The following is a 23,490-nucleotide window of genomic DNA, read 5'->3' on the forward strand; positions in this document are numbered from 1 at the left end:
AAACACAAGATTGGGGGCCTGAGCCGTCAGAATGGTGGTGACATGGAACAGACTGCAGGAAAAACAGGCTTGGAGGGAGGGTCAGGGTGTGAGTGGCCCCCTACATCAGCCTCCTCTCTCCTCCCCCCGACTCCCGTGCTCCACATGCTCCCATCACCCATACGCGGCTCACATGCCAGCAAGGTGCTAACCAGGGTCATGGGCATCTGGGGGCGTGGCCTGCCCAGTGGCCTTTTCCCTTTCTCTGCAAACAATCCTCCTGATTTCCTGTGGGCAATCTCCTCCCCCACTCTCAGGCCATGAGGTGTGCACAGGGGCCTGACCCCATCCCTGATCACCAGGTTGGGCATGTGACCCACGTTGGGTCCCAGGGAAAACCCTATGGACAAGATTGTACCCTCTTTCCTGGGAGCTGATATGCAGGTGGGATACAGCCTGGGCCTGCTGCTGCTCATCATGCCACGACTGGGGGACGGTCTGGCTGAGAACGAAGCCAGTGCAGAAGAAAACACAGTAGAAACCAGATTTCTGATACTATTTGAACATCTGGATCCAACCATACCTGAAGTCACAGCCGCCTAAACTTTCTACTTAGGTGAGTCATTTCATTTACACTCTGTTGGTTTCTGTCAATTGCAACCTGATCCTAACCAACCAGCTGTGAGATGATGTATTTAAAGTAGGTCGCATGGCACACCGTGGCCGCTCCATAATTATATGGGAACTGTACTGTTATTACTCAGGCCACCAAAGTAAGATGTGCCGGGGGACCCAGATGGCCAGTGAGATCTGGCCAGGCCCCGGGCCATCACCACACCTGTGGTCACAGCGACCAAGCTGGCCTAGCAGGACTCACCTTCCTTTCTCTGGCCTGCGGTATCCCCTCCCACGGGGGACCGGGTGAGGAGAGATGGAGCCCTTCGGGCACTGTCAGCTCTTGGCCCTTCCTGGGGCTTCCTCGGGATCATCATGGTGAGCTCGTCCCTGCTGGAGGCCTCCTCCCGCCTTTCAACAGTGTCCCAGTCCTGCCAGGGAAGGGAGGAGAAAGCATGGAGCCTCTAGGGCCTGTGCTCCCCACATGAGATAGGTAGATAAAGGGAAGGCTCTGACATTGAAGAGCATCTGCTGTGTACTCAGCACAGCGCCAGGCTCTTTGCAGACGTTAACTTAGCTAATCTTCAACCAACCCTTGAGGCAGGCATGTACGTCAGAGCTAAAAACTTGCCCTAAGTCACGCAGCTGGGAAATGGTTTAGGTGGGAGGGGACTTGAACCCAGGGCATTTGGACTCCCTGTGGTAGAAAGGCCCTGGCATGGCAGCCCCCGGTCCCCAGAGACACCCCCAGGGTCCGGAGAGAAGTGGGTTCAAAGCCTTGCCCCTCCACTTCCCAGATACATGACCTCAGGTAAGTTGTTTCCCTTCTCTGAGCCTCAGTAGAATGGGGCCATAAAAGTCTCTACCTCAGAGGGGGTGGTGAGCCTTCTTGAGCCCACAACTGCCGTCCCATCACTTTCCCTCAGAGGTCTCACAGATAACCTGCCTCTCCTGCCCTGTGACAGCCCTTTGAGGGGTGAATACCCCAGGAAGTTCCCGAGTCTTCTCTTCTCCCAGCCAAATGGCCCCCAGCCCTTGCCTGGGCTGCCCACCCTGCTCCCTCTCCTCTGTCCTCCAGAGATCTATGCCAGGGCTGGTCATGGAGCTCAGAGGCGTGTGACCAGGACAGGGCCCAGAACCAGTCCCATCCTTGCTCCAGACAGCATGCCCAACATCCCGGCCCTCTGTGACCTGAGAGTATTGGGCAGCCTGACCCCACTGGTGATTCACCTGGAACTTCCTGTCAATTGACACTCCTTCCGTCTTTTCACGGAAGAGACCCCTGCCCCTCCCAGGCGGTTGGTCCGGGCGGCCCAAGGTGCCGGCTAAGTCTCCAGAGGGCCCTGGCCCAGCTCCCTGGTGTAAGAGACTCAACCCTTGTCTGGAGGTTTGGGGGGGACCCCAGGGCTGGCACAGAGGGGCGATCTTGCCCCCGGCCGTCCCTCCTCAGCTCACCACGGAGGACGAGTCGCTGGTATCATCAGGGGTGTTGCAGTCAGGGCTGGAGCTGGTGCCAGACTCAGGGCCTTCGTCGAAGCTGCCTCCCAGGGAGGAGGTCAGACCCCCCAGATAGGGCACTGTCTCCGGCTCCTGGCTCCTGTGTCCAGGGGCAGCTGTGGGCGCCTCTGCGGAGGACCCTGCTGACCGGCCCCTGGGAGAAGAAACAGACCTATGACTTCTTCCCCAAAAAGTCATGGGAACTAGGGAGTAGTACCCCACCCAGGTACACACACACCTCACACTAGAGCAAAGGAGGGAGTGAACACCTGTGCTGGGCTTTTCACATGGACTGCCTCATTTGGCTACAACAGTCTCCCTTTGAAATGTGTGTCGTGGGCGCCTGGGTGGCTCAGTCGTTAAGCGTCTGCCTTCGGCTCAGGTCATGATCCCAGGGTCCTGGGATCGAGTCCCACATTGGGCTCCCTGCTCGGCAGGAAGCCTGCTTCTCCCTCTCCCACTCCCCCTGCTTGTGTTCCTGCTCTCGCTGTCTCTCTCTCTGTCAAATAAATAAATAAAATCTTAAAAAAAAAAAAAAAAGAAATGTGTGTCATGATTCCCATTTTACAGATGAAGACACTGAGGCTCAGAGAGCTCAAGGGTCTGGCCAAGGTCACAGAGCCAGGAAGGGGGACAGCTGCATTGTGAACCATGCCTGTGACCCCAGCACCAATCCTCTGTCACTGGAGTAGGAGTGGAACCCCCAAGCTCAGTAAAACTGACATGACCCCGGGGTGGGGGTGGGGGTGGGGGTGTACTGGGCTGAAGGGGGGCCTCAAGTGGTAGCAGGGCTCCAGAGATAGTGACAGGGTCACCAGTCTGGATGCCAAGGGAGGGAGTAGCAGAGAAAGCCCTGCTTTAGACAAGCCAGTCCAGATAGCCAGAGGCCCAAGTAGGCTTATAGATGGCAGTGTCCCCAAAGAGTGACCCACAGATGGACCTACAAGACGGGAAGGGATGACGGCCCCGAAAAAGGTCTGTGGTCACATGAGTTTGGGACGTACCACATACTTCTACCACCCTACCCAAAAGCACAAGGCCTGCTAGCAAACTGAATTTTCTGACAAGTCTTGCAAGACAGATATTCAAATCTGTTTACCCTAGACTTTCTGAAACATACTTGGTGGCAGAGCTGGTTTTGGTTAAGTACTACCTCTCTGTGAGACGTACATGTTCCCAAAGCAAAGCTGATTTGATTCAATTCCTCTTATTTTTTAAACAGGGAAACTGAGGCATAAAGGAGGGAATGACTTGTTTCCTTAGCCCATCGGGGATGGAACAGAGGCTGGAACCCAGGTTTCTGGGCCCTCGGCCATGCCCTCCCAAGGCACCATGGCCTCAAAGAGGGACTTCAGTTCAGCTCAGGCCTGGGGGTGGAGGGAACCCCAGAGCCTGGAGCAGCGCACGGTCAGGTAGGCGGGTGGTCACAGGTGCCCACCTATTTAATCTTTCAAAGCTGTGCCAAGGAAATGAGAGCAGGCTGGGGGCCATGCCCCCTGCAGGGTGGGTGCATGGCTGCTCCTCACCCAGGAGCAAACTGAACTAGGGCCCAAGGAACATGGCCACTGCTGGCCTATGCCCAGGCCGTGTGACCTGCCCACGTGACCCATGCCCGCAGCCAGCAGACAGATCCTGCCATCGTGAAGGGGTGCAGGGTGGGGTGGGTGAGGGCATCCTCCCCTAGGGAGCCCCTCCCCAAGCCCTGGGGCTCTACCCACCTCTCAGGCCCTGGCCCAAGGCCCGGGCCCGCCACGGACTCGCAGCCGGAGGTCGAGGAACGGGGAGGGTCCTCAGAGGCAGGCGGGCGGCGTGGCAGGTCGCAGTAAGGCACCCCAGCACTTGGAGGGCTCCCCGGCTCCTGGGGCAGAGTTGGAGAGAGGAGGCAGCTCCTGGCCCACGTGGGGGTTCCCCTCCCCCTGCGCAGCCCCTCCCCCCACCAGGCAGTGTAGCTGAGCGCCTGGGCATCTCCTCCTGGGATCTCAGGCTTCTCAAGGAGAGCTGTCCATCAGGCGGGCAGCGCCTCTGGGGACCCAAGCCGGGGGCTGGCAGAGGTGCAGGGTGTGTGCAAGCACACGTATATGTACAGGTCTGTGTGTGTATGAAGGCCTGTGTGTGCAAGGTCGGGGCAGGGGGACACTAATGCACAAGTTTGCATCAGCGCATGTGAGTTTAGCTCTACATGCGTGTCGGCGCACGTGCGTGTGCGCTGGAGGCTGTGAAGGGAACAGAAGGGCCCAAACGGGTCTCCTGCAGCTGGAGAACAAGGTCGAGGGCGGAGGGTGAGGAGGAGGGACGCAGCCCACCTGGAGAGTGAAGGACACGGTCTGCGGGAGGAGGAAGTCTGAGGGGACGGAAAGCGAGACCTGGGGGGAAGGAGCAAGGGGAGATTTGCCCTGCTGCAGGGGGCGCGCAGGGGGCTGGCGGGGGGCAGGAGGGTCCAGGCCCCGGGGTGGGGGTGGGGGTGGGGGTGGGGGTGGGGGTGGGGCCCTGAGCCCGCAGCCTTCTCTCCCCCGCCGGCCGGCCCGCCCGCCCGGCCAGGCCACACCTGCGGAGGCTGGAGCCGGGCTCACCCGGGGGGATCGGCGGCGGCTCAGCTCCGGCAAGGCCCCCCCATTCCTCCCCTCCTCGCCGGGGCGGCCGGCCCTCCCTGGTGGTGGGAGCCGGCGGCCGACGCACCCTGCACCCCGCCTCCTCTCAGGTTACCTGGCCGGCGGGCTCCGGCGGTGGCGGCTGGCGGCTGTCAGCACCCTCGTCCCCGGGGGGCTCCGGCTCAGGCCCCCACGCTGCCGCCCTCCCAGGCCCCGACTCTGGGCCGTGGCGGCGGCGGCCGAGGCGGCGGAAACCTTAGAGGGGCCGGCTGCGAGCAGGGGCCCCTCATTACTCTTTCATAAGCCGGGGCCCAGCCAAGAACAATGAGGGACATGAAACCGCAGGAACCTGATCCCCGCCGCTCACCTGAGAGCCGGGCAGGGAGAGGGGAGGCTGGGCGCCCGCTCCCCGGGGACCCCGAAGCTCAGCGCCCAGGGCTGAGGCCACAGCCCGGCCACGCTGCAGGGTGGACACCCGCCCCGACGCCAAGAAAGCCACGGAGAGCGGGCCCTGGGCAGTGCCAAGGAGCGGGGCCGGGTGGGCGCAGGGCCATCCAAGCCAGAGGAGGCCCATGTGGGTTCAGTTTCGCCCCCTGCCCTGGAGCCAGATTCTGATCAGAACTTGACAGCGGGAGGTGTCAGATCCACAGCCCAGCCTGGCGCCTTGGCCGCCCTGGGGACCTTGCCACATGAATGAGGAGGGAGCAGTGGGTTGGGTACCACCAAGGGGTCCAGCCCAGCTGGGCCCAAGCAGGACCCCCAGCCTGTCATGGCACCTCCTCCCTGCTTTCACCCCAAGCCCCCATCACTGCCCACTGCCCGCCTGAGCAGGCCCCGAAGCCAGTCCCTGGCTCTGATTTCCCGTCTGCGGGTCAGCACGGGCTCTGGCCTCAGACAGATGTCAGGCCCAGTCCTGGCACCTCCACTTCCTAGCTGGGTGACCTCAGCCCAGTGGTTTCCCTCTCAGCCTGGTTTTCTCATCTACAAAACTGGGATGATAAGAACATGCACCTCCTAGGGATGTTAAGACAATTAAATGGGTCAACATTTGTTCTTGTTTTTTAAAGATTATTTATTTATTTATTTATTTATTTGACAGAGAGAGGCACAGCAAGAAAGGGAACAACAAGCAGGGGGAGTGGGAGAGGGAGAAGCAGGCTTCCCGCTGAGCAGGGAGCCGGATGCGGGGCTCGATCCCAGGACCCTGGGATCATGACCCGAGCCAAAGGCAGGCGCTTAACGACTGAGCCACCCAGGCGCCCCAAATGGGTCAATATTTGTAAAGGGCTTAGAACAGTGCCTGGTCTGCACATCTTCAATATAATAAATAATGTAAAAACATTAAATAGAATTTTATTAGGGTTAAATCAATAGAATATTAAATACATTTAAGAATAAATACATTGAGGGGGCCTGGGTGGCTCAGTTGGTTAAGCGACTGCCTTTGGCTCAGGTCATGATCCCGGAGTCCCGGGATCGAGTCCTGCATCGGGCTCCCTGCTCGGCAGGGAGTCTGCTTCTCCCTCTGACCTTCCTCCCTCTCATGCTCTCTGTCTCTCATTCTCTCTCTCTCAAATAAATAAATAAAATCTTAAAAAAAAAAAAAAAGAATAAATACATTGAGGGGGCCTGGGTGGCTCAGTTGGTTAAGCGACTGCCTTCGGCTCAGGTCATGATCCTGGAGTCCTGGGATCGAGTCCCGCATCAGGCTCCCTGCTCCGCGGGGAGTCTGCTTCTCCCTCTGACCCTCCCCTCTCTCATGCTCTCTCTCTCTCTTTCATTCTCTCTCTCTCAAATAAATAAATAAAAATTTAAAAAAATACATATTTAAAAATAAATAAATAAATACATACATACATACATACATTGAAAGGGCGCCTGGACGGTTCAGTCCGCTGAGCATCCAACTCTTGGTTTCGGCTCAGGTCATGATCTCAGGGTCCTGGGATCGAACCCCCAGAAGAACCCCACGACAAGCCCTGCATCAGGCTTCCTGCTCAGTGGGGAGTCTGCTTGGGATTCTCTCTCTCCCTCTGCCCCTCCCCCAGCTCATGCTCTCTCTCTCTCTCTCAAATTAATAAATAAATCTTAAAATAAATAAATAAATAAATACATTGAAAAGGGATGTGTGGTGCCTGGCAGACAGCAGGACCCTCCCACGTAGCCCGTCCTCCCTCTGCAGATCCTGGCTGTGACCTGGTCCAGGCCTCCTGATTTCCAGAGATAACCACCTGCCCCCTTGGCCTGTGGGAGAACAGAGCAGGGATGCATCCAGCACCCAAGCTCCTAGGGGAGCTAGAGTAAGCCTCAGGGAGAGGGTTGCCCTGGGACCTGGGGCCACATCTGTACATTCCTGGGTAGCATAACGCCTGGCACATTTCAGGCACCTGTTCCTTATGAGTGAACACATGAGCTGGCCTAAGGTCTCAGCCCGGAAGTGGCTGGACTGACACTAGAACTGAGACCTGTCTGAATCCAAGTTTCTCCTCCTGTTCCACACTTGCCATCTCCCCACCCACTGCGGAAGGCCATGGGCATCAGAGACAGACTCGCGGGGCTTTGTGGTGTGTTCCCTGAACTTGGGGCTGAGGGTAGAGAGCTATTCTTGGAAGTATCAGGACAGGTAGAAAATTCTCTTCCAGGTTTATTTTTTGGCTCAGGAAGGACGAAGAGAGGAAACTAACGTGTATTGAATTAGCCACATGTCCTTGGACTAAATGGTGCCAGATGCCCTGAGTGAGAAGGCCCTGTTGCCCCACTTCCCCCATTAGGAGAGTGAAGCCAGAGAGGGTAAGACCCCAGGTCACATGGTCGGTAAATGGCAAACCTAGGATTGGGACTCTGGCTTGCCTGGCTCTGAAGCTGAACAGTAACTCCCTTAGGAAGGCCACCTCATGGAGTCTAACACCCCGCATGGAGCTGGATGCCAGGCTCAGGAGGAGCCTCAGGACCCGCTGGGAATGACAGAGCCATGGGGGACAGGGCGGGGGAGGGTCAAGCCCGGAGGGGTCCATGGAGATTCACGGTCCCATGCTTCTCGTAGCTTCTGTACCGGGAGCTCTGGATTTACACGGAGCAGGGCTTGGCATAAGACCACGAGGATGGCAAAGTGAGAAAACACCTCCCCTTTCTCTCCTTCAATACCTCTAGGAAGAGTCTCCAGTAGGAGCTAGGATGCCTTTAATGCCTCCCTAACACCTGCCAATCTCTCTTTTTAAAGAGAGACAGCAAGACTTGGGCTCAGAGCCTTCAGCTGACAACACTCTCTAGTGAGAATTTAATGACATTTCTGATTTTCTTCCTTTTCTTTCTACCTTTTTAACCTTCTATATAAAGGATATGATCCTAGTGTCCCATTTGTGGTGATGCTATAAAGTTTTTTTTTATTTTTTTTTATTTTTTTTATTTATTTGACAGAGAGAGACACAGCGAGAGAGGGAACACAAGCAGAGGGAGAGGGAGAAGCAGGCCTCCCGCGAAGCAGGGAGCCCGATGTGGGGCTCGATCCCAGGACCCTGGGATCATGACCTGAGCCGAAGGCAGACGCTTAACGACTGAGCCACCCAGGCGCCCCTAAAGTTTTGTTTTAGTATAAATTTTTAAAAGGGTGTTTATTTAAAGCATAATAAAATAAGTACTAAATGACATGAGGCCATGGCAAAAAATCATAAAAGCAGAATGACTTGTATTTGGGAAACATAACGTGGTCCCATCAGCTCATTGTACAGATGGCAGAACCTCTGTTCTGCCCAGGAGGAAGGCCAGTGTTTGGGTTTGGCCACAAGTTAGTGGCCCACCAGGCGCAGCCCATCCTGAACACCCCCATCCCAAACCACCACCACCACTCAGGGAAGCTGGCCTACCTGGTGCCTTGGTCTGTGGGCCTCCTCAGGGTGGAAGCAATTTTGACAGCAGTTCTGGGCAAGCACGTTGGCCTCAAAGTATTCACACGGGGCATTCCCAGCCACCTCCTCCATACTGGTTGAGTCAGGCCAAAGTAGCTCCTGCGATCCTATGGTGGGGCCTGGGAAGAATGCGGGGGAGGCAAGGACCAGGTAACTGGCTGGCAGCCCACCGGAACCCAGCCTTAGCTACCCCCAGACAGATAAGGACTAAGGAACTAAGGTTATCCATCCATTCATTTGGCTGTTCATTTACTCACTCGGTAAACACTCATTAAGCACCTACTAAGCACCAGGCACTCTGCCAAGCATTTGACATGTGATTTCTAGTCATCACTGCAGTGCTGCTCAAAGTGTGTTCCACGGACGCTGCATTAGACTCAGCTGAGCTCCTCCTAAAACGCTTGTTCCTAGAGCACCTGGCGGGCTCATTCGGTGGAGCATGCGACTCTTGATCTTGGGGTTGAGTCTGAGCCCTACGTTGGGCCAAGAGATTACTTTAAAAAACAAAACCAAAAACATATGCCCAGTTCCCTCCCCATATCCACCCAGTGAGAATCTCTTGGAGGTGAGGCCTGGGGTTGCTCATTTTCAACAAATTTCCCGGGTGAGGCAATGCACCCCAAAGTTTGAGTACCCTGGCCTCACAGTTACCCCACATTGTAGATAAAGCAATGCCAATTTCAGACAAGGCAACTAAGGCTCACCTAGGGCCCACACCTTGCTCTAGGTCCCAGGAGCTGAACTGAATTCCAGCCCAGGTCTGTGTCCCTCCCCACCCTCTTGGAGGTGGAAGTGAGGGGCCCTGGATCACACTGCCAATTCACACAAGAGTGAAGCAAAAGCCAGCAGGTATTTTCAGAGTTGAGGACAAAGTCACACAGCCAGGATGCAGTACGGTTTAGCCACAAAGAAGCCCCGGTGCTCTGACTTAAGCACAGGGCCCTCCCATCTGGGTGAGGCCACTGAGGGCTCTGGCGCCATGTCCCGGGTTGGGGGAGAGGGGGCAGACCCCAACAAAAGAGTGACTTGAAGATGCCTTCCTCGCTCACAGAGAGCCCCAGGAGGAGAGTGGCGCAGAAGATGAACCCATATCCCCAAACCCCATGCACCTTGCGGTGCCCCCAGGTCGCCTGCCCATACACCGGTCCTCACCTGGTGAGTTTCCTCCAAAGCATACCAGGACATAAGGCCTTTGTGGCCCAATCTCAGCTGAGACCTGGGGAATTTCACATCCTCCCCTGGGGCAGCCAGGGCGAAGGTTCCTGGCTTCTCCACCATCAGACCTGGGGACGTGGCAGGAGCCGGCGTGTGTGTGAGGGGGGTAGTCACTGGCCCCTCAGCCTCCCTGGGCTGTCATCTCCCCGCGACGTCCCCTGCCCCAGTGGTGGAGGGGGGGCGCACTGGTCCCGCCCAGCTTGGGCGGTTCTTTCCTGGTCTGACCACATAAAGGAGCGTCGCCTGACAAGAGAAGGCGGCTCATTTCCCTGGGGGCGGCTGGGGGCTCTATTCCACGTGCCCCTCACTGCTCCCGCTTCCTCCTCTTCCTTAATGCCCAACCAATTGGCAGAATCCTCTAAAATGCACATGAGGTGTGGCTGTAACAATGAAAAACCTTCGGCGGACACTCATGCCCCACCCGGAGAATGGACTCCTGGACCTCTCCGGCGGGTCAGCCAGTCCCTCTCCGTATGCCTCGCCCCTCTCCCTTACCCCAGTAGCGTCCTCTCCCCGCCCCCGTCCCCCCTTTCCGCTGCGCAGTGCTACTGACCTCGGCTCGGGTTTCCACGCACAGGGGGTGCCGGGGTGGGATGCCGGGGTCACAGCTTCTATTTTAACAATGAATCAGAACGTTGCCCGGGAGGTGGACGAAGACCACGCCCCTGCCGCTCTTGCATAGGCTCGCTCTAGGCGCTTCATTTACATAAAGGCTGTGGGATTGGACAACCCGAGGGCAAGGGGCGGGGCGGAGGCGGGCGGCGCCCAGATGCCTCTGAGCGCGGGACCGGCCGCACGTTTAGCCTGAGCTGCTGCTGGGTCTGCCCTGGGTCAGCCAGCCACTGACGGGCCTGGCTCCCTCTGATGTCTTTCCCGCCGGTGCATTCTCGCAGCACTTCCCTGCACTGGCCTTATTCCAGATGTTGGGCTAGCGACTTAAACTCTCTATGCCTCAGTTTTCTTATCTGTAAAATGGGAAGAGTAGTAGTACCTGTGGGGATCAAATGAAATGCCCAGGGGTTTTCAGCCTCCATTTGCTCGCTTCCACTGATGCAGAACTCACTCACAAAATGCATAGCTCTCTCTCTTTTTTTTAATCTGCACCCTTTTTAAGCTAACATTTATTCTGCACTATGTACCAGCTCCTATTCTAAAATCTTTACATTCATTAGGATACAGTAACCCAAAGGGTTAAGTACCAAGATCCTCATTTCACAGCAACTAAGGACAATTAACCTGCCAGGGTCTCACAGCTAGTAAGAGGCAGAGCCAAGACTAAAACCCTGGTGTGGCTGACTCTACTATAGCACCACAGAGCGTCTTCATTCACTAATTATACGCAGATGTTCACATGGATCTCTGCTGGGCACTGGGGAGATGGTAATGTGAATAAATTGTGTCTCCTTCTGAGTTGAGAAGCCCGTTGACCAGTGGAAGAGATAGCCCCTAAACAGGTCATCCTGGCCCAGGAGGGAATGGGTGAAGACACAGTTTAGTAACAAAAATAATGAGCTTTCAGCTTGATCCCAGTTACTGTGAGCAGAACAGGAAGTAGTGAGACAGAGGTTCGGTATCTGGCTCTAGCACCTCTTGGCTGTGTGATCTTGAAAAAGTTACTTGACCTGTCTGAGCCTGGTGTGGGTTAGACATTTGGTTTGAGTTTGAGGGTCAGGACATGACTGGGGCCCTTTAGCCCCATCCCCCCACCCTCTCAACTCCCCCCCCCACCACCATCAGTAAAACCTGTAGCTAACTCAGGGTGGTGTTCCTGACAATTCAGTTCATTAAATACTTACGGAGCCCCTACTTAGTTGTGTGTGCTGAGGATACTTAGCAAAAAAAAAAAGATTGAATCTCCTGATTCCTTGGTGCTTACATTCTAGCGGAGACAAACAGACCCCAAACAAGATAAAAATTTATTTACTTATTTATTAGAGAGAGGGAGGAGGAGGAGGGGCTGAGGGAGAGAGAGCATCTCAGCAGACTCCCCACTGAGCAGGGAGTCCAATACGATGGGGGGCTCTTCTCAAGGCTCGATCCCATGACCCTGAGATCAGGGCCTGACCCAAGATCAAGAGTCAGACGCTCAACTGACTGAGCCACCCAGGCGCCCCAATGCCAAGCAAGATAAATAAGCAAGATACGGAGTATGTAGGCTGGTGAGAGGTGTTAAGGAGAACAATGAAGCCAGGAAGGGGGGTGGAAGTGGCTGGTGTGGGGAAGGCATTACATTTGAAATAAGGTGGGCAGGGAAGGCCTCACTGAGATGGTGACATCCGAGCAAAGCCCTGGAGGAGAGGGAGCGAGGCTGCAGGCCCCGGGGAGAAACAGTCTGGCGGAGGGGACAGAGGAGTGAGGCAGGAGGAGAGGCAGAGAGGAGGAGAAGAGTCCGGGGGCAGGACGGGGGTTGTCCTGAGTGCTCTCCCTAGCTCTGGAGCTGCCTGGCGGGGCCCCTGGAGGGCAGGAGAAGGTGGTAGGCAGGTGGGCGTCAGCCAGCGTGCTGAAGGAGAGAGGATCGGAAGGAGGCAGGAGGAGGGGGCCAGGGAGCTCCGGGGACTGTTGGAAGAGGCCTCCCTCTTGGGAGGGGGGACAGTGGCTCTAAGAGCGGTTGAGGCCCAAAGAGGGGCCTTCAGTCATCTAAGTAATGACAGTCCCTCCTTTTCCCGAGTGGGCAAAGCTGGCCTCTCTGCGTGCACACTCGTGTTTCTCCCCACACCTCCCTGCAATGAGAAGGGCAGCAGTCGCCATCTGCGTTGTATAGAGGTGAAAGTCAAGGCTGAAGCAAGGTGTCCAAAGCCACTCAGTTACTTATGATGGAGCCTGGTCTAAAAACCACACTCCCAGAGTCTTGTGCGGGATGGCTCCGATGGCTCAGGGTTAAGGGCACAATTGGCAGCCGGGGCAGCGCCTGCCACCCTTGTCACCATTTATCCTGGGGACACCATCTCCCTTTCTGCTCCCTGCAGTCTGTGCCTGCTCACCTCCATCTTTGCTCATGCTCTTCCCCGTGGCTGGGATACACTCTCCTTAGGTCTGGGGTAGCTGAACCACCACTGACACTTCCAGACCCACTCCACCCCTCTGCCCTGTTTCCTCCTGCCCTCCCAGCCCACCCTGCCCACAGGCCTGTTGGAGGACCCCATGTCGTGGGCAGGCAAGGCAGGGAGGCAGGAGGTGGTGGCCCCACGGAGCAGAAGAAGGAAAGCCCGAGTCTCTCACAGGGTCATCAGGGCTGATTCCAGTCCATGCGACCCTGGGAAGTGGTGATCGGGTGCAGCCAGGCTTACTTTTACTGAAGAAGCCAGAAATCTGAACTTCTGCATGAAATCACAACATCTTAAAATATGGCGAAGTCAACTTATTTAGGTTTTGGTTTTGATTTGGTTTTTGTTTTTTTTTTAAGATTTTATTTATTTGAGAGAGAGAGAGAGAATGAGAGAGAAAGAACACATGAGAGGGGATGGGGTCAGAGGGTGAAGCAGACTCCCTGCTGAGCAGGGAGCCCCATGCGGGACTCGATCCAGGGACTCCAGGATCATGACCTGAGCCGAAGGCAGTCGCTTAACCAACTGAGCCACCCAGGCACCCTGATTTGGTTTTTGCCTCAAAAAATTGGGTAAACACTCAGAATTGTTCCTCTCCACAGAATTCTTTTTTTTTTTTTTTTAAGATTTTATTTATTTATTTGAGAGAGAGAGACTAAGAGAGAGCATGAGCAGGGGCTGGGACAGAGGGAGAGGGTGAAGCAGACTCTCTACTGAGCAGGGAGCCTGATGCGGAACTCGATCCCAGGACCCTGAGATCATGACATGAGCCAAAGGCAGATGCTCAACCGACTGAGCCACCCAGGCACCTCTGGTCAAACTGTTTTTAAATACTCTGTGAATAAAACGAAGCTAATGTTCAGGCCTTCTAGCCTATGCAGTGTCTCTGAAATGGTAAAGCACAGATAGATTTTTTCATTCTCTTAGTGATAGCTTAAATGGCACCCCCTCCAGGAAGCCCTCCCTGGCTTCCCCAGCCTTAAGCAAGGGCTCACTGTGCTGAGCTGAGATCCTGTGCAGGACTCGCATGGCTCCTGGGGTTTCTTTCACATTATGCACCTTGAGTGCACCCCTTGAAGGTTAAGACTCAGCTTGTTCAGCCAGTCAGGCAGTATTAATGTCTGTATCTAGGGAGTGACTTGCTTCCTGAGGGGGCCACCTCAATGTACCTCAACTGCAAAATGGGCTTAATGGAATTGCCTAGACTGTGGGGTTACTATGAGAACTCAATGAGTGGTGTATACAGTAAGTGCTCAATAAATGCTACTATTATCATCTCTCCTCCACTCAGTCCCTACAGCTACAGCTCATGAAATATAAGTCACTGGAAGGCAGGGACCACCCTCTCTTGTTCACCAATGTATCCCCAGTGACTGGGACTTCATAGGTGCTCAATAAATGCTTGGCAAGAGAGTGAATGGGTGCCTGCATGAGAGGAGGGCCTCCCTGCCTCCCCCGGAGTAACTACAACAGGGTCTTGGAGGCTCCAGGACTCCCGGTGCAGCCTCCACATTACCCCTAGGGAGATCTCTCTAAAACAATCACTGACTTGCCCCTGGCAACTCCCCAGCCCCACCTCAGGGGCTCCCACTGCCCACAGGATAAGGGTCCAGGTCCTCAGCTCAAGTTTGAGGCCCTTCAGGGTCTGGGGCCCAAGGGCCTCTGCAGCTGCTTCCCCTCTGGCCGCTCCCCACCTTTGCTCACCAGGGCCCTCTACCTGCCCATCCCCTCCCTCAGCTGCCTGGCCAACCCAAGTCATCTTTCAAGAGTCACATCAAGGATCACCTCCTCTCGGAAGCCTTCTTGGATGCCTTCCTCTCTGCCCTCTGGGCTGTAAGGATGTCTGCCCTCTAACACTTTGTCAAAACCCTGACCTCCAGAGGGACGTCCATGTGTCTGCCCCCTCCGAGGGATGCAAGGACCATGTCTTACTAGCCATGACAGGTAACTTCTGACATGATGTAAGTGGTGACTCGGTTTTCTCCCCTGTCAAATGGAGCTAATTCCCACTTTGCCATGCTGCTGAGAGTTACATGAGAAGTGCTCGATAAATTACTTTCCCATCCGGGCGCCTGGGTGGCTCAGTTGGTTAAGCGACTGCCTTCGGCTCAGGTCATGATCCTGGAGTCCCAGGATCGAGGCCCACATCAGGCTCCCTGCTCAGCAGGGAGTCTGCTTCTCCCTCTGACCCTCCTCCCTCTCATGCTCTCTCTCATTCTCTCTCGCAAATAAATAAAAAAAAAAAAAAAAAAAAAAAAAAAAAAAAAAAAAATTACTTTCCCATCCGATTTCTTTTGGTTGTTATTTGGCAATCATGCTGGCTAGGGGGCGAGGACCTAGCCAGCATGATTGCCAAATAACCAAAAGAAATCGGGTGATGGGGAAGGTTTCAGTGGAGGCCCAAGAGAGATGGATATGGTGGCGGGAAGGAGAAAAAAAAGAAACAGATTCAGAAATTTGCAGACAGGCAAACACGGCAGTAGGGCAAGAAAATTCTAGAACAATTATTTCAAGGGCCATTGGGAGCACCTGTGGGGAGGGGGATTGGGTCCCATGTAATTCAGCCAGGACTGGCTCAGGACCTATGGTGAGACGGGCCCTGTGCCAGGGGCAGAAACAGCAATTACTGACATAACTTCTCACTCAGAAGGCTCATGGTCTGCCTTGGGGACAGAGGTCACTAGGTTACAGTGTGTTCAGTGGTTACAAGAAGGAAACACAAAGTGTCCTTAGGCCCATGTGCGGAGGGGGGAAGGCTGGAGGAGGTGGCTCACAGAGCAAGAAAGGCGTGAGCAGCCTGTGAACATCTAAAGGGCGCCTCCAACATCTGGAAGATGTCAGCTCTGGGGGTTCCAAGCCTCTGAGGCCCAGGGTACTTTGGAGAGGAAGAAAGCCTCGGCTTCCCTGGCATGGAACCTTCTCCTCTACAGCTCCCAGCCCAGGTGGGCAGCTCCAGCGGGCCTGCCTACCTGTCCCCCTAGGGAGGGCTCAGCTGCCCCAAAACGCATCCTACTGGGAGAGTCCTTCCTCCCACAGCATCGGGGAAGTTCACCGCAGTAACCCAGGAACAGAAAAGCAAGCGTCTGCTGTGGCTTTGGTCCCATACAGTTGGATCCTCTCCTGACAGCCCTTTCCTTATACATCCACCCTCTGTGGGAGGCTCTGCTGCTTGTATCCACGATTTTTATTTGAGAGAGACAGAGAGAGAGCGCCACTAAGAGAGCGAGCACGAGCAGTGGGGAAGGGCAGAGGGAGAGGAGGAAGCAGACTCCCTGGGGCTCAATCCCAGGACTCTGGGGATCATGGCCCGAGCCACCCAGGTGCCCCGCACAATGCTCAATTCTTATTCGGGCGCATGATTCTCCAGAATGAACCACAGGACCCAGACTTCCCTACAGCCAGGAGCTCGCTCTTCCTCCTGTCCCTTGCCTTTGCCTTCTGCCCAACCAATGGCACAGGACAAGTGTCAAATGTTCTTAAAAGGAGGGAGGGACATGTTCTTCAACTTTTCCTCCTTCCTGCCTGCTGAAAGGCGAGTATGATGGCTGAAGCTCAAGCAGCCATCTTGGACCATGAGGTGGAAGCCATGTGTTGAAAAATGGCACAAAACAGGGCGCCTGGGTGGCTCAGATGGTTAAGCATCTGCCTTCGGCTCAGGTCATGATCCCAGGGTCCTGGGATCGAGTCCCGCATCAGGCTCCCTGCTCAGCAGGGGGCCTGCTTCTTCCTCTCCCTCTGTTGCTCCCCCTGCTTGTGCTCTTTCGCTCTCTGTGTCAAATAAATAAAATCGTTTTTTTTTTAAGCTTTTTATTTATTTATTTGACAGAGAGAGAGACAGCGAGAGAGGGAACACAAGCAGGGGGAGTGGGAGAGGGGGAGTGGGAGAGGGAGAAGCAGGCTTCCTGCTGAGCAGGGAGCTCGATGCGGGGCTCGATCCCAGGACCCTGGGACCATGACCTGAGCCGAAGGCAGACGCTTAACGACTGAGCCACCCAGGCACCCCAATAAATAAAATCTTAAAAAAAGAAAATGGCACAAAGCAAAAAGCTAAAAGCCTGCCATCCCAGCCCCCCAGCCCTACCCTACCCCGGCTCCAGGCTAGTTATCTCCCTGTTAACTGCCTCTTATACAAGCCAGTTGTTTGTTTTTATTTATTTATTTATTTATTTTTAAGATTTTATTTATTTATTTGAGAGAGAGAGAATGAGAGACAGAGAGCAGGAGAGGGAGAAGCAGACTCCCCGCTGAGCAGGGAGCCCGATGCAGGACTCGATCCCGGGACTCCAGGATCATGACCTGAGCTGAAGGCAGTCGCTTAACCAACTGAGCCACCCAGGCGCCCCAAGCCAGTTGTTTTTAAATTTTGTTTTCTATTATATGCAGCTTAACCTAATCCTTTAAGCCCCAAACCCAGGAGGCCCACCAGATGGAGAGCGGCAAGGAAAGAATCCAGGTGTGGAGCATGGAGAGAGGGGTTCTGGGGAGAAAAGGCAAGTTCTCCAGAGGGTTCTGATTCCATCACTTCTGATCCCAAGATGGGCAAAATCGCTGACTCAATCTCCTTGGTTTGCTGTAAGAACTGATGGCGCACATGGAAGAGAGAGGATGAGAATACTTGTAAAGATCACATGTAGGTCTAAATGGTAAATGACCCCCCACGGCACCGGGGACAGGAGAAGAGACGTGGGTCAGCGGTCACAGGGGACAGCAGCAGCCGGGAGCCCAGCCTGCAGGTGCACCTGCGGCTCACGTCAGCCTCAGGGCAGCCCGAGGAGGTGGGTGTCTTGACATCTTACCCATGAGGTCAGCACAGCAAAGCGCTCACACGGAGGCCAAGTAGCAGAGTTAGGATTCAAACCCAGGCCCTGCCGTGTACGCTAACGCACGATGTGTTCTGCTCCCGGGGGGCCCGTGAGGGCAAGGCTCACACTCACGGCCCTGGGCTGAGCACTAGAACCACCTGCAGAACTTGCTAGCAGGCCCCACCCTCTGCCCGGGATGGAGGCAGCCCAGCAGAGCGAGTCACCCCACCCCCAGAACAGGGAGGCAGCAGGAAGAGCAGGTGAAGGAGCTGAAGAACCGGGTCACAGCGCTTCCCACCCATAAGCCCCAAGCTTCGCGTTCCCAGTCCAGGTGTGGCCCTCAGAGAGGCACCAGATGGCGGGTCCGGAGAGTGACATGGGAGCGTGCCAGTCACCCCCAAACACGGCCTAACAGAGCCCCTGTTCCTGAGCCTGCCCAATGGCAGCCCTCCATGGGCTGAGCAGAAGGAAGCCCTGCTTGGGGGGTCAGCTCCCCCTCCTGCCAGCGCCTCCCACACCCCGGGGCCCGGTGGCACTTGCAGCTGCTCCTGGCACTGCACTCTCCCGTCACCCTGTCCATCTCTCACTGGGCCTGAGCTGGGTGGGGATTGCTCTGAAACTCATCCACTTCCACCACTTCAGTGGAGACCAAGAAGGGACAGACCCAAAGTCTCAGCCAGTAAAGGGCGGAGTCCAGCACCACTCACCCCCCTGGCCCAGCAGCCTGCTTTTCAGAGCAGCTGGATGACTCTGGATTCTTCCAATGTTATGCTGGTCTGCAACCCGGGTTAGGGGGCCCAGACCTAACACTACCTGTCTCATCCCCACAGGGAAAACTGCTGGACGGGGAAGACGGACCCACCCGCCTGATGGTTTCCACCACCTCAGAAGCCTGCCCTTGGCAAGCGGCATCAGGGTCAGGGACAAAAAGACCACAAGTGCACTCAGTTTCAGAAATCTGATGAAGGCTCAGCGGGGGAGACATTTGGGAAGATGCCCCAGGTTCGGCTCTGAAGGCTCCTCCTGGGGGGAGCCACCTCTCAGCGGCCTGCCCCTGCCAGGGTCCAAGCTCTGGGCCAGAGCTGCTGGCCTCCCCGCCGTGGGCCGCAGAGTCCCCACCTCGGGGCTGGGTTACTGGGCCAGCCAAGTGGAGACAGCACAGGCCCTTAGAGCCCAGGCTGGGCATGGCCTGGTTCTCAGGGCTCACTCTCCGCTGTGCCGGGCTTTGCCCGTCAGCCGGCGGCGCTGGGTCTTGCTCGTACGAGTGGCACTCGGGGGCTTCTTGGTGGAGTCTTGGGCCCGTCGGGGACGTTTCCTCTTGGTCTTTTTGCGACTGTGCGCGTGCAGTGATGCCGTGAGAGCGGAGATCCTGTAGGAGGTGGAAGGCTGGTGAGGCTGGGGCCGCATTTACTCTGGGGAGCAGGGCCTGGGTGCAAAGCTGGGTTCAGGGGTGACCGGCTGCCTGGCTCACAGAGAAAGTCGGTACAGGCCTTGAATGCTGGGAGTACCAAATCCATGCCAAAGGCAGCCTGCTCTGACCCCAGAGGGCCTGCCAGTTCCTCCGCTCATAGAAAGGCCCTTACCCCGGGCACTAAGGACGCCCAGGCCTGGCCACTGTCGGGGAGTGGGGGTGGGGAACGGGAGGAGGGATACTCGACAGGCAGAGCAGAGTGGCTGCCCCAGCCCCCACACCTGCCCCATGCCACCCGCCACAGGCTGGCGAGGGGCGGCTCCACAGGCCCCGTCACCACTGTCAGCCACGAGGGAGCAGTATCCTAGGGGAGGACAGACCAGGGCTCACCGCTGGGACAGGAGGGGGTCTCTGGACTTCCTGGGTAAGGCTCTGGTCGGCTTCTCCACGGAGGACGCCTCTTCCTCGGACCCGTGCCCAGCCCCTTGCTGAAGAAGCACAGGACAAGGACCGTCACACGGAGCGGTAGATCGCGAGGCCTGACACCAGCAGTCACGGCTCGGTCAGGGCGGGGCATGGCCTACAGCCTCAAGGCCTGGCTCAGGGCTCGGAGAAGGCCACGGGTGGACAAGCCATGTACCCCCCTGAAGCGGGGATCACAGGGAAGAGCTGAGTCTCACAGCCTTGTCCCCCTTTTCTTCCAGCTGTGAGCGTCTGCATGTCCACGGCAAGCTGAGGCCGGGAGGACTTACAGAAGAACGAGCAGGAGACAGAAGAGGAGCGTGAGCTCGGTAAGGACGCCACAAAGCGCTGGCTCGGGGCTCAAGGACGCCTTCACCAGTGACAGGAAACGTGCTTTGCCTTGTGACTCAGGACACACAGGTACTGAAATGCCCACCCCACCCAGATGGACGCAACTCAGATGGAAACAAACATTTCGTTGAGATGGTACTTCACTGGGAGGCTTTGTGATACTTTCAATGACATTCTGTTCTATTTCTTTCCTCTTTTTCTTTACTTTTGAAAATTTTTTAATTTTGGGGTTTTGTTTGTTTTTGTTTTTTTTGAGAGCTTATTAGGCAGTTCTGCCTGCATAACGTTTCCCTGTCACTTCCAAAGCCTCTCCCTCGCTCATATTCCCCAGCAGGTAGTCCCCCCCACTGAGGAGGAACACTGCATCACACCAACTGAAGCAAAACAACACAACATGCTGCTGCTTCACACAAAAGCAGTGCTCTCCTCTGCCCTTTCCGGAAGGTTCCATGGCTCCCGAGTCAGGGCCCATGGAGTGCTTTTAAAATTTAGGGGGATCCCCCCCTTTTTTTTAAATGTCAGTTGCAATCTGTGAGTACCTCCCCACTCACAGCTTGCAAACTCAGTGTTAGTGCGCACGGCCGGGCTGCGTTTTTGCTGTTCCCACGCACTGCAGTGATCACCATACCCCGCTATCTTTTGTGTTTCTTTTGGATGAATCGCTTTTACACTCACAGCAATCCCATGAGACAGTGCCATCAGCAGTGACCCCCACAACTTACTGGCGAAGACACTTGCCCACGTTTCCACAGCCGCTGAGTCATGGAACTGGCTTCTGCAAGCCCCAGGGTCAGGGATTTTGTCCAGGCCTGGGCAAGTGCCCAGGAGGGAAAGAGCCCCTCGCACTGCAATCCCCATAAAGGGAACAGCACTCGGCACCCCCAACAAGCCAGCCTGCACCTGGGGCCCGTCTTCTCTAGGGCTGGAAGTTACACCCACCTCAGGCGGAGACAGTCCCAGCAGCCGGGCCCCCGAGAAGTCCAGGTTGCTGATGGTGGTCACGGTGACTGTGTGGTTGGGGTGATCATACTGCACCGACTCTGTCTTGGCTGTCACCAGCCTGTCCAGTTCATCTGCCTCCTCTGCGCAAGGCGGGCACAGAACCGGCTGTCAGCCTCAGAGCACAAGTAGCCAGACTCTCACCCCCTGCCCAGCCCTAGACTGCAACGGTTCCCTCTACGCTACGGGAGAGTGTCCAGGAAGTCAGCGGCTCCAGAGCCCGGCCTGCAGGCAAATGTAAGCGATTCAACTCCTCCCTTGATGCTCCGGGGAGACCTCAGAGCATCTGGTTCTCATCTAGGACAAACCTCGTGTGATCCCAGCAGCTGCTGCTGCCCACTCCCCCCCTCCAAGTCCTCCAGGCCTCAGGAACTGGGCTTTCTGCTCAGGATCGCTTCACCAAGAGGTTGGTCCTTCCTGTGTCTGATCCACTCACATTCAGAGGTTGCTGAAGACTGCCCCTGGCCCTGACATCACCCCCAAGACCCCTGGAGCTAGGGAAGTTAGCTGTGCAGCCCCCACACCTCTCCCCTTCCACCCACCCAGGGATAAATAACCTAGGCCTGTTGGCTATTCTCCAGGTCAGGGTAAAGATGGGACTTACCCAGAGCCTCCTCTCTCTCTGCCAGCATCTTCAAGTATTCCTGATGGCGCTGAAACCAAAAGGGAAGGGAACACAGTGAGTGTGGCCTCTCCAGCCAACCCCAGGCGGGAGCATTGTTCATCTCCAGGGTGAGTGAGACCATGAATGACTCCTAGTGAAACACCAGGAGATTCCATCCTAAGCCTTCCCCAGACGAGGGCCCACCATGATTCTCTCTGTACAAACTGCTCCCCAGGCCTGCCCACACCTTCCCTTATTCCTGCAGATGTTCGTATTAAGGCCATCCAAGGATGTAAATCCCTCAGGAATCAGATTTTATATACACACACACACACACTCTCTCTCTCTCCTTCTCCCTACCCCCCTTCCCTCACCCATCCTCCCCCTTTGCACCTCCTCCCGGAGCTTCTTCTGCTCCTCCTTGAGCCGATGCTTGATCTCCTCAATGGCTGCCTTTTTCCGCTCTACCTTCCTCTTATGGAAGCCAGTCAGGTATTCCCTAAAGGAAAGAGGCAAGGGAGAGTCGGGAGGAGACACAAGGAAAGAAAGGCTCACTCCAGGAAGAGAAAAACCACTAATACTGTACTATTACAAAAATCTACACATGGGCACCTGGGTGGCTCAGTCAGTTAACCACCTGCCTTTGGCTCAGGTCATGATCCCCAGAGTCCTGGGATTGAGTCCCGCATAGGGCTCCCCGCTCAGCGGGCAATGTTTCTCCCTCTGCTCTTCCTCCACCCCCGCCTCCGCTGCTTGTGTGTGCTCGCTCTCTCTCCCAAATTAAAAAAACAAACAAAAAACCTTAAAAAAAATGTACATGTGTCACCTCACGTATTCCTCACAACAACCTGTGTGGTAGGTACCAATCCGTTTTACAGATGGGAACACTGAGGAACAGAGAGGCTAGACTACTTGCCAAAGGTCATAGAGAGTGTAAGGTCAGAAGAGGGAGATGCTGCTTCTTTCCACCCATCCCCCCTCCAGGGCTCTCAGCCTCAACAGGGCCAGGTAGGTGGGCCTATGCACCCTAGGACAGGCAGGGGGCCCTTTCTATGTCGCCAGATTCCATGACCCAGTGAATTAAGCCACTTCTAGCAGGGCTTTCAAGGCCACCCTCACCCAGATATCCACAAACTTTCCACTGGACTGGCACCCATATCCCCAGGACAGCCGCCCCCAGACCCATCAGTAAGGCCCGTCGATGCCACCCTGCATTCGCCTCCCCTATCTGATCCGGGCTCCTTCTCATCTCTCTAGTGCTGGCTGCACCATTCCCAAACGTTCCGGGGGCCCAACACTAGGCTTTTCGCTGACCCACTGCCATATGGCAAAGTGGCGCTCTGAGCAGGGGACATCTGATGGACCGGACGCTGAGGCTTAGGGGTCCAGTTCAGGGGTCCCGAGATCTGGCACCCACACACCGAAGGAGCTCACGACACGTCTGATGAGGGCATAAATGAACTTAAGCCACGCTCATCTCATTCACTCCTCATTCATCAACAACACTGAGCGCACGGCCTGCGGGGCTGCGGGGCCGATGGGCTGGGCCCGGGAGGTCGAAGCCTGAGCTCCGGGCCCCGCCCCCGCCCTCTGGCCGCGCGCACAGCAGGACCCGGGCCAGCTGGGGCGCAGACCTAGCGACCGGAGGGCGGGGAGGGCGATTCCATTCCCCAGGCGTGGGGGCCGACCGCGGCCGCTTCCATTCCGCGGGGGGGGGGAATGTCGAAAGGGAGCCTCGGGCCACGCCGAGAGGGCGGGGCCGGAAGGGACCTCTGCGTGAGCGTCAGCCGCCCGGCCGCGGCCCTAGCTGTGGCCTCGGCCGGCGGCCTGAAGGACATCAGCTCCAGCCTTGGCACTCACCGCCGCTTCTCTTCGTCGAAACTGAGAACAAGCCGCGGCCGCCGGTGGTCGCCATCTCGCTTCTTCTTGTTGCGGCCCATAGCGGTGAGGCCTCTGGCGGCGCGCCTCCCGCACGCCTAAGACACTTCCGGGTGTATCGTCTTTTAGCCTCTCGGGCG

At 56.2% G+C, this 23,490-nt stretch overlaps 2 protein-coding genes across 4 annotated transcripts in view; both read right to left on the reverse strand.

The window, feature by feature from the left end:
* The window catches only part of TRIOBP (TRIO and F-actin binding protein), a 53,504-nt gene extending 44,801 nt beyond the window's left edge, over positions 1–8,703 (reverse strand). The window contains exons 1-4 of the mRNA XM_064590621.1: positions 8,543–8,703; positions 3,810–3,949; positions 2,050–2,245; positions 857–1,025 (exon numbers count right to left, since the gene is read on the reverse strand). Coding sequence (XP_064446691.1) covers positions 857–1,025; positions 2,050–2,245; positions 3,810–3,949; positions 8,543–8,656 — 619 coding nt within the window. The 5' untranslated portion in view covers positions 8,657–8,703. The remainder of the gene's footprint in view (positions 1–856; positions 1,026–2,049; positions 2,246–3,809; positions 3,950–8,542) is intronic.
* A 7,904-nt stretch (positions 8,704–16,607) lies between these two features.
* Positions 16,608–23,490, reverse strand: NOL12 (nucleolar protein 12). Of its 3 annotated transcripts, XM_045872561.3 has the most exons (6): positions 23,333–23,490; positions 21,866–21,971; positions 21,473–21,521; positions 20,809–20,951; positions 19,447–19,544; positions 18,590–19,014 (listed from the first exon to the last, which is right to left on the reverse strand). In XM_045872561.3, exons 1-6 carry the CDS (start codon positions 23,410–23,412, stop codon positions 18,849–18,851), a joined length of 642 nt encoding a protein of 213 aa, XP_045728517.1. In that variant the 5' UTR covers positions 23,413–23,490; the 3' UTR covers positions 18,590–18,848. The 3 variants fall into 3 exon arrangements, with proteins under 3 accessions (XP_064446693.1, XP_064446692.1, XP_045728517.1); XM_064590623.1 differs by lacking the exons at positions 19,447–19,544; positions 23,333–23,490 and adding an exon at positions 22,894–23,065 and having other exon boundaries at positions 16,608–19,014; XM_064590622.1 differs by lacking the exon at positions 19,447–19,544 and having other exon boundaries at positions 16,915–19,014.

This window comes from Mirounga angustirostris, unplaced genomic scaffold, assembly GCF_029215605.1.
Source record: "Mirounga angustirostris isolate CCGP_5_RB_7025 unplaced genomic scaffold, mMirAng1.0.hap1 SCAF_5, whole genome shotgun sequence".
NCBI lineage: Eukaryota > Metazoa > Chordata > Mammalia > Carnivora > Phocidae > Mirounga > Mirounga angustirostris.